The sequence below is a fragment of the Sciurus carolinensis genome, chromosome X, assembly GCF_902686445.1.
Source record: "Sciurus carolinensis chromosome X, mSciCar1.2, whole genome shotgun sequence".
In the NCBI taxonomy this organism is placed as follows: Eukaryota; Metazoa; Chordata; class Mammalia; order Rodentia; family Sciuridae; genus Sciurus; species Sciurus carolinensis.
The window spans coordinates 84,598,656-84,612,551 of NC_062232.1; the positions used below are offsets into that span (position 1 = coordinate 84,598,656).

Below are 13,896 nucleotides of genomic sequence, written 5' to 3' on the forward strand. Positions count from 1 at the left end.
CAACTGATCTGTCAATAGATCTGTAAATAGTTCTTATTTTCCATAATTTTATGTAAATGAAATTATTCAGGTTGTGTTTGGGGCGTATGGAGGATAGGAAGTCTGATCTGGTTCTTTCAGCCTGTTTATTTACTTTTAGAGTTTTGGATTATTTTTTATTATACCTGAATATATCATACAACAGAAACATTTATAGACATTTTGGAAACACTTTGTTGAATATTTAATACATTACATCTAAAAGAAGACTCACATTTGGGTAAAATGGAGATCATCATTTCTTTTGTGAATAACCAAAATATCCACTTCATATGCACTCAAGAAGAAATTCTTCCAGAATCATCTTCAGATTTGGCACTATATTAAATGTCTAATGAATAAATATAACAAGTTGGAGTGCTGCATTTCACTTTTCTGAGGAACTTCTTTATTGATATAGGAAAATCAGTTTCCTGTTGATCTCCAAATGAAGAAATAATGTAGATAAAAAGAAGGGAACCATAAGCCCTTGACCCAGATGCTAAACCCATGACCATCTACAGGACCGTGCACTGGGATTTCATCTGCACCATCAGCTTCTTCAGAGGGAGAAAGAATAAGTGCATATCCACAAGATCTTAAAGCCAGAATCATGTAAAACTACAAGTCATGAACTGGAAAATCATTAAAAAAGGATGGTGTCCTTAGGAGAGGGTAAGAGTTAGAATCCCATTCCTGTTCCTTACTAAACGACTCTGTGTAATTGATTTTACATCAGCAAATCACCTTTTGAGTAGAAACAATGCCTTTTTCATAGTCACCATGCAAAAATTATGCAAAATATACTTGTTTACACATGTTTAGTTTTAAATATGTGACTGATGTCATAGATTGGGGACCATTTTATAAACTTTTTCCCTTTGAAAACATTTTCTTGTTTTCTCTGATGTTGGTGACTTTGTAGTTTTGATATATTAGCAGTGCTGAAGTGAACATTGTTGTGCATGTGCCTGTGTATCTCTTCAGTTCAGACCTAAGAGGGTAGAAGGTGACAGGTGACTTACTTTCTTCTCTCACAGATGTTGCCAAGTGTTTTCACAAAGAGATTGCATTAATGTGTCCTTTCCCAACAGTGTATGCAGACCTCATGACCTCACATTTTCCATGTAAAGAGAATGAAACATAAACACAAGCTCACTGATGGGGTTTTCTTTTCAAACTCTAGAATTATTCCAGGAAATTTTATCAGTCATGAAGTAAGACCATTATCAAATTCAACTTGACCATAGTTCAATGTTTATGATCTTTGACAAAGCAGTCCACTTATGAGAATTTTTTCCCCAAATGTAGTTGGCATAGGCCCCTATGGTCATCACTCATAAGTTCACACTTCTTGAAGCTAAACTGACCATTTTCCTGGCTGGCTCAGTACATTCAGAACCCCTGCTCTTTCTCCATCCATTCAGTCTCACTGCTGGATACTCAACCTGGATGGACCAGTCACACAGTCATGCCAAGTTTGATATGGAGCATGTTCAAGATACTAGCATTGGAGGATCTCATGAGCTACATGGAAAGTTATATAACCTTAGAAGTTTGCTAGGTGAATATTCAATCAGAATAATGTCTTTATTCACATTCAAAATTGTTTCCCAAAAAGTGTCTTGAAAGTCTGTCATCTGTGACAGGGATAGCCTTGCAAGAAAGTTACTTTCCTTAAGCACACATAGGCAGGACTCCCTGGGACAGCAACTGAGATATGCATCACAGTGGTTGACTTTTAGACTGACCCAGTGCAGCACCACAGTGTGGATAAATCGGTTTGATCCTGGGTTTTATTAAGAAAAATCTTGCCCTCAGACCTAAGCCTTTTGCTCTATTGTCACCTTAATAAGGAATAGAGTTGATGTATTGTTCTTCATAGGCTTTTGCTGTATTTCTTGGTTGGCTCATAGCTCAGATGTGGAGGACATGTATTGGGGTGGTGGAGGTCCCATATGACCCAGGCATTATGAACCAACACCACAGAAAAAGGAAGTGAGCCAGTCAGACAAGGAAATGAGAAAAGAGAATTGTAGGCTCTTTGTAAGAACCACCTCTGGTAGGCAAAGCAGAATACACACTTGCTAGCCCAGACTATTATTAAGAGTTTTGATAAGAAGAGGGACTAGACTGAGCAACCCCTGGTTCCCCTTCCAAATTCATTAATCAGAAAAGTGATTCCCTGAGGAGTGAATATGTAGAGATGCCAAAGTCGTTTTTTGATTGATGTCCCACTATATGAAAGAAAATATCATGAATGAAAGATAGTGGATTTGATTGGGGTTGTTGTGATTTTGTAAATAAGACTGGGGAGAACTGACATCTTAACAATCCCAGGTCTTCTGATCCATGAACAGGGTATATCTTCTAATTATTTACATCTTTAATTTTCTCAGCAATATCTTGTAAAACTCGTCATACAGGTATCACAGTTCTGTGGACAGATTATCCATAAATATTTCATACATTTTGATGCTGTCTTAAAATATTATTTTACAAATACAAATGCCAATTGTTGTATTTTTCTGAACTTTCAGCAACAAAATAGTAATAGTAGCTGCTGAGGAATATTTTGGTGGAAAAATTATTTCATGTTTTATACACATTTACCAGTATTTCCAGATCAGATTTTGGAAGTCATTAAGAATACATAGAAACTAGGGATAAAAATGTCCCAGGAACGGTTTTACAGGTCATCTACAGAAAAAAAATCAATCTCTAAAAGAACATAGTTTAGTAGCTTTCAACAGTATATGCATGGTTAGAAATGAAACTATTGAAGTGTGTGGTTTTACTTCCTGGTAAATTCAGCTTAATGAATACCTGGGATCCTGGCTGGTGTAAGAAAAGGGGAAACAATATGTACATATTTGTGCATTCATGAATGTATATATGTATGCATTTATAGAGCACTGAAGCTGCTAGAAATGTTTATTGTTAAGAATACTTAATTATTGTGATGAAATCATTCTTATTCAGCTCCTAGTAGATATTAGAGGTGAGATTAGTGTGGCTGTTGTTTTTCCCAACATTTCCTTGGCCAGAATGGTTACCATGGTGACCCTGTGACTCCTGTGGAATTTTGGACAGACCAAGTATCTGTTTATGATTTTTGCTTGAATTACTTATTACTTTGATGCTGACATGTGCTGTTTTTCTAATTCTGATGTTCTTCCTAAAATTATTAGTTGGCATGTGAAAAGAGTGTAGAACCTTCACTTCCTATTTATTTATCATGTGGCAATATCATTGTATAATTCTGACTCTGATTCACATTTTTCTCAGAAGTTTTCCTCTGTTATATATTTTGTGCTTAGATTGTCCCGAAATCAACCAGTGGAAGCCACTTCAACTTGGTCTTAGGGTCCACTTGACACCTATCTAGAATTCCCTGAATGTGTACTTTGTTCTCTGAGACTGACATGTCTCCATGTGTAGAAAAGAAGCAATGACGCCTACCTCAGAGCATCATTATTTTTTAAATAACAACCTACAATGTAGTGCATCTTTTATCCATCAGCAAAGCAAATGTTACTTCCTCATTTACACTTTGTTTCTTTTGGTCTGTCCATACATGTTTTTTTGTTTTGTTTTGTTTTGGGGTATTCGCTTGTTTTGGGTACCAGGGATTGAACCTCGGGGGTAGGGGCTTACACACTGAGCCCTTTTTTATATTTTATTTAGAGACAGAGTCTCACTAAGTTGCTTAGGACCTTGCTGAGTTGCTGAGACTGACTTTGAACTTGAGATCTTCCTGCCTCAGCCTCCTGAGCCACTGGGATCACAGTGTGTGCCACTGCACCCGGCCATACAATGCCTGTTTTATCAATATAATACCCTGACTATAGTGACAATACTTGGAATGTAACATGAAGCAGGGATAAGCCCACATTTCCATTATTAGTAAATTTCTGGGTCACTGCTGTGTGCAAAAGGGAGTTGTGGAATAGTGCTGTGGAAGAGGAAAAGCATCATTGAACAGCTTTCAGTTAACTGAGTTGGGAAAGGCACGACAACACCTTCCCCCAGACTTTCCATCCTCTTGTTTTCATCTTTATTCCACATGTTTTCTTTCCCTTTACTAATCCTTCTAGTTTAACAACAGAGAATGATGTGAACTCTGTATTCCAGAACCAGGAGCTTATAGATAAAAACAAATATGATATTTATTCTGCTAAACAGATTTCTGGAGAAATCCCATCATGGGAACATTATTGGTAAGTTGTTGCCCTTTCCACTAGCCTCCCCTACGCAAAATCTTTCTGATCATCAGGAATATTCTGAAGATAAGCATGGTCCCATGTGAGAAAGAAATATTGGTCTGTGGTGCCAGGGAAGTACCAGTGAACTTTAAAGTAAATAAATTAATGAACCCACCAGATATCCCATAACTCTACAATAGTAGGTAATAAAATAATGCTGCTCAAATGTGAGCTGTTGAAGTCAGCATTTTGCAAGTGTTGTCCATCAGTGGTTGCTTATTAAAATAGCACATATTTGGGTCCACTCTATGTCTGCCAATTTAAAACCAGAAAGGTTGAACGGACATGTCTATATTTTGAGTAATTTCTCTAGTTGTTTCCAGTACTCATCCAGATTGAAAAGCACTTCTGTGGATTTGCAAAAAGTTCTGCTAAATTTTTGAATCCTTTGATGTCTAATTCCATTGTCGGTTACTCCCACTTCTTGGCTTTAAACATCTGTGTATTCTCTGGTGTATCATATTTATAGAATTTCTTTCAATTAAGTAATATTTATTCAGTAATTCATATATGAGGCTATCATCTAGACACTAGGGAAATAGAGCAGAGAAGAAGATAGGCAGAAGTAGAATCTCTGGAGCTATCATTCTAATTTGGGAATCGTGACAATTAGCAGGGAAACAAATCATTAAGCAGAACAATCTCATATGGTGATTTATGATTTGAAGATAATAAACATATAGATGGAGTAGAAAATCAGGGAAAAGGGATTATGAGACATGGGGTTGTCAGTGAAGTTCTTTCTCGGGAAGTGGCATTTGAGCTGACTCCTGGAAGGATAAGAAGCAGCCAGGCATGAGTCAGCAATTTCATCATTGTCCCTGCGCTGTTCATGGACACCAACTGATCAAGGAATAGAGGAAAAACTCAATGTTGGGAGCCTGGCAGACAATATGTAGAATAGTGGGAGGTGAGGTGCAAAGGGCAAACAGGATCCACAGGTTTGACCCATATAGGGAGTTTGGATTTTATTCTGAGTGTGAAGGATTAGAGTTTGGGAGTGAAATAATCTGATTCTTGCCAAAAGGCAATTTTGGCTGCTGTGTGGAGAATGGACTAGAGAGGTACAACATAGCCTGTGCAAACAATCATTAAAATATTCCTGAAGGTCGGGGGAGGGAATAAGATGGGTAGGACCAGTGGCATGTGCAGAGCGAGGAAAGCACCTACACAGGGCGTGTCTGGAGATAGGGCAGTCGGGATCTCCAGTGGCTGTGCGTTCTTGTGGGGATAAGGTAGAATCAAGGAGGAGGAGCCCTGGGCTCGTTCAGGCACACGGAGAAGCGGTGGTGCTGTTTTCTGTCATCAGTTATACTAAGCGCCTCTGACATTCTAAAGATACCCAACAGTGCTTCCAGGGTAAACTAGTGACTTGAAAAAAGAAAAAAAAAAAAAAAAAATCGTGGTTGGCGCACGCTCAGGGAACGCCCGCCTAGCTGTTGGCTGAAATCAAAAGGAGCAAGTGCGCAGTGGGAACCAGAGCCCATATCCCTGGTGTGCTTGTGGAGACAGGGTCGTGGGAGAAGGTCGAAAGATGAACTCGGTATTATCACGGGCGAACTCACTGTTCGCTTTCTCACTGAGCGTGATGGCGGCACTCACCTTGGGTTGCTTCATCACCACAGCATTCAAAGACAGGAGCGCCCCGGTGCGTTTGCACGTCTCGCGGATCTTGCTGAAAAATGTAGAAGACTTCACTGGACCTAGAAAAAGAAGTGATCTGGGATTCATTACATTTCATATCACTGCGGATCTAGAGAAGACTTTCGACTGGAATGTTAAGCAGCTATTTCTTTATTTATCAGCGGAATATTCAACAAAAAATAATGCTGTGAATCAAGTGGTCCTTTGGGACAAGATTGTTCTGAGAGGTGATAATCCCAAGCTGTTATTGAAAGATATGAAGACAAAATATTTTTTCTTTGACGATGGAAATGGTCTCAAGGGAAACAGGAATGTCACTTTGACCTTATCTTGGAACGTTGTACCAAATGCTGGAATTCTGCCTCTTGTGACAGGAACGGGACGTGTATCTGTCCCATTTCCAGATGCATATGAAATAACCAAGAGTTATTAAATTTGAAACGCCACATTTTATGCTTAATGAATTGTATTTCATTTGTCTTTACTTGCATTTTTTCTTTTGCTTTTTACCTTTCGATTTTTTTTCTTGCTACAACAGCAAACATCAAAAGGCATATTTGATGTAAAAGGTAATGGGTTATTAATTTCACAAACAAAAAAAAACAAAAGGCTGCCAGAGTGGGGTATTATTTTGTAAAAATAAGACAACTGCATAATAAATTTTGTAACGTTAGTATGTTGTGTGTGTGTGTGTGTGTGTGTGTGTGTGTGTGTGTGTTCCTGTATTTCCATTATTCTTTAAGGAATCAAAGTGAGTATGAAGGGAAGTTTTGGGTGCCTACAGAGTCATAAGAACTTGTTATTTTATGCCTAGCATTTGTGCAAGTTCACATTGAATGTGATTAAGAAGTTGATGTTTTCTAGTCTCTTGTAGGATATGTTGGATTACTGGGAAAATGTAGCATGTTTGCCAGATAGAAGCCTGGTTTACAAAAAAAAATGTGATGAAATTTTATTCCATTAGTCTTGGAATTGCCCACAGTGCTTGTCTGTCTTGTAGGTGACTAACAACTTTCACCACTTAAAGACTAAATACCTTTTTGTGGGCTGTAAATCATTCCGATTCATTTTGAAGTCCCTTAAGTCAACCAGCTGTGTGTCTTTCAGTGCTTTCTCTGTAAGGGTTACTTTGTGTTATGTTTATATATGATGTTTTAGTATTACCATTGAAAGTTGAAAATGTTTGCAAGGTTAAGTCTGACTTAACTTTGTTTACTGAATATGTCTAGTGCTACTAAGTAGTAATTGCAATTATCTGTAGGTCCCCATTTTAATTGTTACTATGGTAATGATAATACTTGTATGATTTTTCACTTAAAAAACACTTTCATATATTTTATCATATGTTATTCTCAATAATTTAAGGAGTTACCAAATGCAAGTATTAGCTCTTTGCAGATAAAGAAACTGAAACTCAGTTTATTGAATTACTTCAAGGTCAAATAGCAAGTAATGCAGTTAAAACTGGAAATCAGATCTTCTGATTATCTAAGGTTATTATTTGTCTTACCCCTGAGATTATAGATTAATGAAATTTAACTTATAATTTACATTGTATTTTTGGTGCACTGCATCCTTTCTATCATTACTAAAGGAGGTATCTCATATTAAATGAAAGTGACTAATTTTCAAGCTGCCAGCAACTTATGCAGAAGTAATATCTCATGTCTTTTTTCTGCATAAATTAATTTTATTTATAATAAAACAACAAAATCCAAATATATTCAATTATAGTTTAGGGGTTAAATACATAAAATACTTCATTGAATGTATAGTTTAACATTTTTTTCTGCTATAGGGAAATAAACACCCTCAAAGGTACCAACTGCAAGCAAATTGCCCTTAAAAACAAGATCAATCACTATACTTAAAACAATATCAACAATAACAAAATGGACTAATATTGTTTCTAAGAATGATTTAAATTAACAAGTAGCATTAATTTATTTATCTTGCTGAATATGGCACTAATGCTATGTTTAACAGCTGTGTATGCAGCTGTACAGTTCATAGAGAAATATTTGTGTTTGAGTTTTGCAAACTAACAGAAAGGTCACACATGTTGTGTCATGCATACTAGACTGGCTTTTGCTCCTGTGTTTTTCATTAAACTTCAAAATCTGTTTCTGTATCTGTAACATGAAAGAGTTGGACTAGTTAACTTAAATGATAGAGCTTTCATACCGCATAAATATATGAACTTTGTTTTATCTCTTCAGGATAGAGATTGAACAGAAAAGCACTTTGGTAATGTGCAGACAGGAAGATGATTGAAAGACTAATTCATAATTCATATTGGGTTCAAAATATCTTGCGAGGCTATACTAACCAAAACAGCATGGTACTGGCATATAAACAGACACAGACCAGTGGAATATAATAGAGAGCTAAGAAATAAATTCATACATTTACATCCAACTGATTTTTACAAGGGTGCCAAGAACATAAAATGGAAAATTATTTTCTCTTCAATAAATGGCATTGGGAAAATTGGATATCCATATACAGAAGAATGGATTAGATCTTAATTCACACCATATAAAAGATCAACTCAAAGTAGATCAAAGACTTAATTGTAAACAGAATCTGTGAAAGCACCAGAAGAAAACTAAGAGTTATTCTTCCTGACATTGATCTGGGCAATTTTTTTCTGGATATAATATCAAAAACATAGACAACAAAAGCAAAAATAGAGAAATAGTATTATACTGAATTAAAAATTTTCTGCACAGAAAAAGAGAAATGAAGAGAGTAAAAAGAGAACTTCAAACCTGCAAACTGTACTTCTGATAAATGTTAATATGCAAAATATACCAGGAATTCAAATAATTCAATAGCAAGAAAGCAAATGACCCAAATAAAAATGGGAAAAAGACCTTACTAGACATTTTTCAAAGAAGACATACAAATGACCAACAGGTATATAAAAATGCCCAACATCACTAATCATCAAGAAAATGGAAATCAAAACCATGATGAAGTATCACATCACTCCTGTTAGAATGGCTATTATCAAAAGACAAAAAATAAAAAGTGTTGGTGAGGATGTGGAGAAAAATAAACTTTGCACACTGTTGGTAGAAAACAATATGAAGTTTCCATTAGAAATTAAAAAATAAAAATGCCATATGATCTAACAATTCCAATATTGGTTATATATCCAGAAGAAATGAAACCAATGTGTGGAAGAAAAATCCACAATCCCATATTTATTGCAGATCTATTCACAGTCACTAAGAAATGTGATCAATCTAAGTGTCCATAAACAGTTTAATGAACACAGAAAATGTGAGAGGGAGAGGTGGGGAGTGGAGAGAATCTAGCCACATAAAGAATGAAATATTGTCATTTGCAACAACATATATGAAACTGGAGGACATCATGTTAAGTGAAATAAGCCAGACACAGAAAGACAAGTTCTGCATGATCTTATATGTGGAATACAAAAAGTTGATCTCAGAAATACAGAGTAAAATAATGATTAATAGAACTTGAGGCAATTTGAGAAGTGTTTGAGGAGATGTTAAGAGGATACAAAATTAAAGTTAGAGATCTACTGTATAGCATAGTCAATGACACTATATTGTATTCTTTAAAAATGCTAAGAAAGTGGATGCTAAGTGCTCTTTAAAAAATTATGACTGTGGTAATGCATATGCTAACTAACTTGATTTAATCATTTGAAAATGTATATATACTTCAAAATATCATGTTGTAAAAATAAGTAAATCTGTCACTTTATCAATAAATAGCATAAAATTAAAATCTTGACTTGCCAGTATTTATGTCACAGGTTGCAATATTAATCTTTTTTGTGTACCTAGTAATAGTCTAAGGACTTTAATGTACTAACTTAAGTAATCTCAAAACAACTACCTATGAGTTAGGAAAATTTGATTTCCTAATTTTTTTTAACAGAAGAAAAAACTGAGGCAAAAAGTAATTCCTTCACTCTCCCAAGGTCACAGAGATCCATGTATCCCAATGTCTATGCAAAAGGTTTTGTAATAATAATATATTGATTTATCCTTGTAAAACCAAAGCGTAAAGCAATTACTTAAGAATATTTTCTCTTCTTTGAAATTACTGATTAATCCAGGTTCTACAGATGGGACCTTTGAATGACTTTAAGGTGAGATAAAAGTATTCAGAATCACACAATAATTAAGAACTTGGATTTGTCCCTAGTTTGTCTTCAGAGCCTGCACTCATGACCAGTATACTTAGGAGGAAGAAATAAATATTTGTTGAATCATATCAGCCCATGGCATTTAATATTACATTAGAATCATATGTCTTCATATGAAAATTATCCTTCAGTAGCTACTTTGCCATGTATCACATGGTATTTATTTACAAATTATCACCCAAAAGGTAATAACTGTAGAAACAAAAGAGTAATGATTATTTTTTAAAAGGTAATAAATCATCACAGTTACATTAGAAAACTTGACCTTCAACTAATTATTTTGATTTCTATGGTGAATTATATTTCCTTTTATGAAGTCAGAATGCTTTTCCAGATGGAAATCACATTTATCTGTGCTCTAGGCTTTGTTGGTTGGGAATCAGGGCTGGTATGACCCTCAGTGACAAGTGGGGCAGATGACATTTTCCCAAGGTCACCTAGAGCTATTGGGTTAGAACTGGCACTGTGGCCTAGGTGTGTCTCCTGTCTCACTCAGTCTATTGTTGTTGTTGTTGTTGTTGTTGTTGTTGTTGTTTCAGAGATTGCATTAGTTCTATTCCTATGTGTAGCAAATCATTTTTCAAGGACTTAGGGGATTTAGCTATCTGAGGTTGACCTGCAGGTTATGTAAGAGGGTACTAAATACTTTCAAATTAAAAAACAATGGTGTGTGTTTATTTCCATCTTCTCCACCAAACTCAAGTGGGAGGTTAGAAGAAAAATTCCTGGAATCATATGGCATGTATTCTTTTGTGTCTGGCTTTTTTCAGTCAACAGAATGTATGTTATTTACATTTTGCTCTATTCGTAAGTTGTTCACTTTCATTGGTTTATAGTATAAGTATTACATAGTGTGAATAATTGCACTATATATATGTAAAATAGAGATATATGTAAAATTCAATTTTTGAGTTGGTGCCATAAATGTTCTTGTGCAAAATTTTAGATAGGCACTTTTTTTTTCATTTATTTTTGGCATGGATCAACCAGTGGAGTTTCTGTGTTATAGATTATATGTATATTCTGCTCAGTACATAGTGTCAAACTTTTTCTGAAGGGGTTGTTCCAATCTGTATACTTACTAGTAGAATTGAGTGTCGGACTGCTCCATATCTTCATTGATACTTGATATTTTCCATCTGTTTTCCTTCTATTTTCTGATGGGCATATGGAGATATCTTCTTGTTTCAATTTTAACTTCTCTTTAATTTAGCTCTCTCTGTAGTATTGATTCTTCTTTAATCTAAAGATTATCTGTCCATCTGATTTTTATCTTTCTTATTTATTTACTTAAGAAACTTGGTGGGGTTTTTTGTCATGTGAATGTTTCACTCTAGATTCTGCTGATGATAGATATCCTTATTGTGTTGTTTATGCTCCTCTGGCTCCTATATCCTTTAAATTGGTTATTAAATGTGAGACTTGTTCAGATTCAGATTTTTTGGCAAGAGTACCACAGATGAGGTGTTGATTATTTCTACACTGTTATACCAGGAAGCTGATTGGATCTGGTTGTCTCTCCTTTGAACTTGAAATTGATCATTGGATTCAGGTGTTGTGAGCCTGATACATTCATTATAAAATTTCGCATATCTTTTCAGGTTTTTGCAGTCTCTGCATATGTATACCTATATCTGCACTTTATCAAAGTTTATAAAAACAATAATGTGCTAATTTTGATTTCTTCTCAACTCATTAGGGTGATTCATTTATAAAAGCAACTTCTCCTCTACTCTTATATTATACTGAGGTATGAAATGCAGAGGAACTGCTGGATGACTGTTCAGTTGTCCTGAAGTATTTCCACTTTTCAAAACATTATTTCCCTAAGAGACTCCAAAAAGGACTTCCTTTTTTTAGTGTTATTATGGTGTCACATATGTTTACATATTCAATGTATTTAATTCATGTCGGTCATTAATAATTTCATGTTCAAAATATTCTGTATTTGTCCAGTGGGAACCCCTTCAGTTTGCTTCTGAGTCTTTTGATATTCTGTCTAGCATGGTAGTTAGGTCCAGAATTATCTGGTAAAACTCAATAGATCTGGAATCAGTCACTTCTCTAAAGAAATCTTGTTCCTTTTTTAGAATATGATTTTTAGAAATTTCAATCTGAGGACTAGATTTGCTCATTGCTGCTGGGTTACCATTGTTTCTTGTTGTTTTCTACTCATGGAACCAATAAATATGTATGATATTTTAAGGGAATAAACATATCTGCTTTCATACTTTGTGGCTCTTCTGTAATTGTTTTTTATCATTTTTGTTAAAACCTTTCAGTTTTTAAAAATGTAAGCAAGTATTATAATAGTATAGGCTATAAATGTGGACATTTCTGAGGAAATGAAAGTGTTTTGCTTCTGAACTGTCCAACACAGTAGCCTCTAGCTGCCTTCAGCTGTTGAGTATGTGAAAATACGGTGAGTGTAACTGAAGAACTGATTTAAATTACCACTTTTGCTAGTGGCTATTGTATTGAAAGACAATTCCACAACTTTTTTGTATCTTGTTTTCACATAATAATGTATCCTAAGATCACTTATATTAGTATATATAGAGTTCTCCCTGATTTTTATATCTGCATAGTACTCTAGGATGTAGATGTACATTAAATTAACCAACCTGAAATTGGTGGGCATTTGTCGTATTTCTAGCATTTTACTCTTGTGAATTGTTCTGTCATAAATTGATGTGTACTTATTTGTGCCTTTTGTCTTTTTGCACTGTTTCTTTTGGATAGATTAGTAGAATCTAAGATATAATATCTATTTTAGATAGTGCTGGTTCTGGCAGTAAATACCTATATAATTTTTATTAGATAGCATCAAATCCCCTCCATGGGGATTGTACCATTTGACATTAGCTCCAAAAATGCATGATAATGCCTTTATTTGCCCACAGATTATGTAAGAGAAACACTGAGGGTAGGTGAATATCATGCGAGAAATTGTGAAAGCCATTTCACTAAACCAGGAGAATTACATGTACATACAAAGGTCCTAGCCCTGTGCTTGTCTACTTTTTATATCTGTTGTGAATCTTGGTTCATAACCACAAATGGGAGAGGAGAACTTACATGGAGTAGAAATTCCTATCACCTCAGAAGATTAAATGGGAGGGACAATCCAGGTGTGGTGGCACACTCCTCTAACCCCAGCGTGTCAGTAGGCTGAGGCAGGAGGATCAAAAATTTGAGGCTAAACTAGCAACTTAGTGAGGTTGGCAGAAACTTAGTGAGACTCTGTCTCAAAATAAAATAAAATAAAAAGGCCTGGGGATGTGATTCAGTGGTAAAGCCCCCTTAGATCAATCCCCAGTATAAAAAGAAAAAAGATGAAGGACAAGACAGAAACAAAGCAAGATCAGAGATTCACCACTCTGACCTAGTAAGGGGCTAAAGGAAAAAGGAAAACCTGTGTTTCTCTGCCCATGACAAGAACCAAGACTAAATCTACACAAGGGTTAATACATCCTTCACTTTCTGTGAGTGAGATTCTGTCAGGAGAAGGTAGACTGTTAGCTCTGGGTGCCTCTGTTTCCCACAGTACAACCTCTGTCTACTAGGTCACATCATTTCCTGTTTAGATTATGATTTTCCAGGACTTAGGGTGACTGTTGGACTAAACTAGCTTGGAGTGGAGTCAGTTTGAGGTCACACACCATGGTGTGGGCTGCAATATCCATGTTTCTCCCTGAGGACATTTCCAGTTGTGCAGATCTATAGATAGAGGGAAATATGTGGGAGGCATATACAGAATTGGACTGACAGTGCCCAACA

The 13,896-nt window shown here is 35.5% G+C and overlaps 1 protein-coding gene across 1 annotated transcript; it reads left to right on the top strand.

Moving 5' to 3' along the window:
• Positions 1–5,683: 5,683 nt before the first annotated feature.
• Positions 5,684–8,875, top strand: LOC124972396 (signal peptidase complex subunit 3-like). The gene is made up of 2 exons (XM_047536777.1): positions 5,684–6,496; positions 8,147–8,875. The coding sequence occupies exon 1, from the start codon at positions 5,818–5,820 to the stop codon at positions 6,358–6,360; it is 543 nt and encodes a 180-aa protein (XP_047392733.1). The 5' UTR covers positions 5,684–5,817; the 3' UTR covers positions 6,361–6,496; positions 8,147–8,875.
• Positions 8,876–13,896: the final 5,021 nt, after the last annotated feature.

What these genes read in the sequence shown, in the direction of transcription:
- LOC124972396 (XM_047536777.1), top strand. Translation starts at nt 5,818, where the DNA reads ATGAACTCGGTATTATCACGGGCGAACTCACTGTTCGCTTTCTCACTG.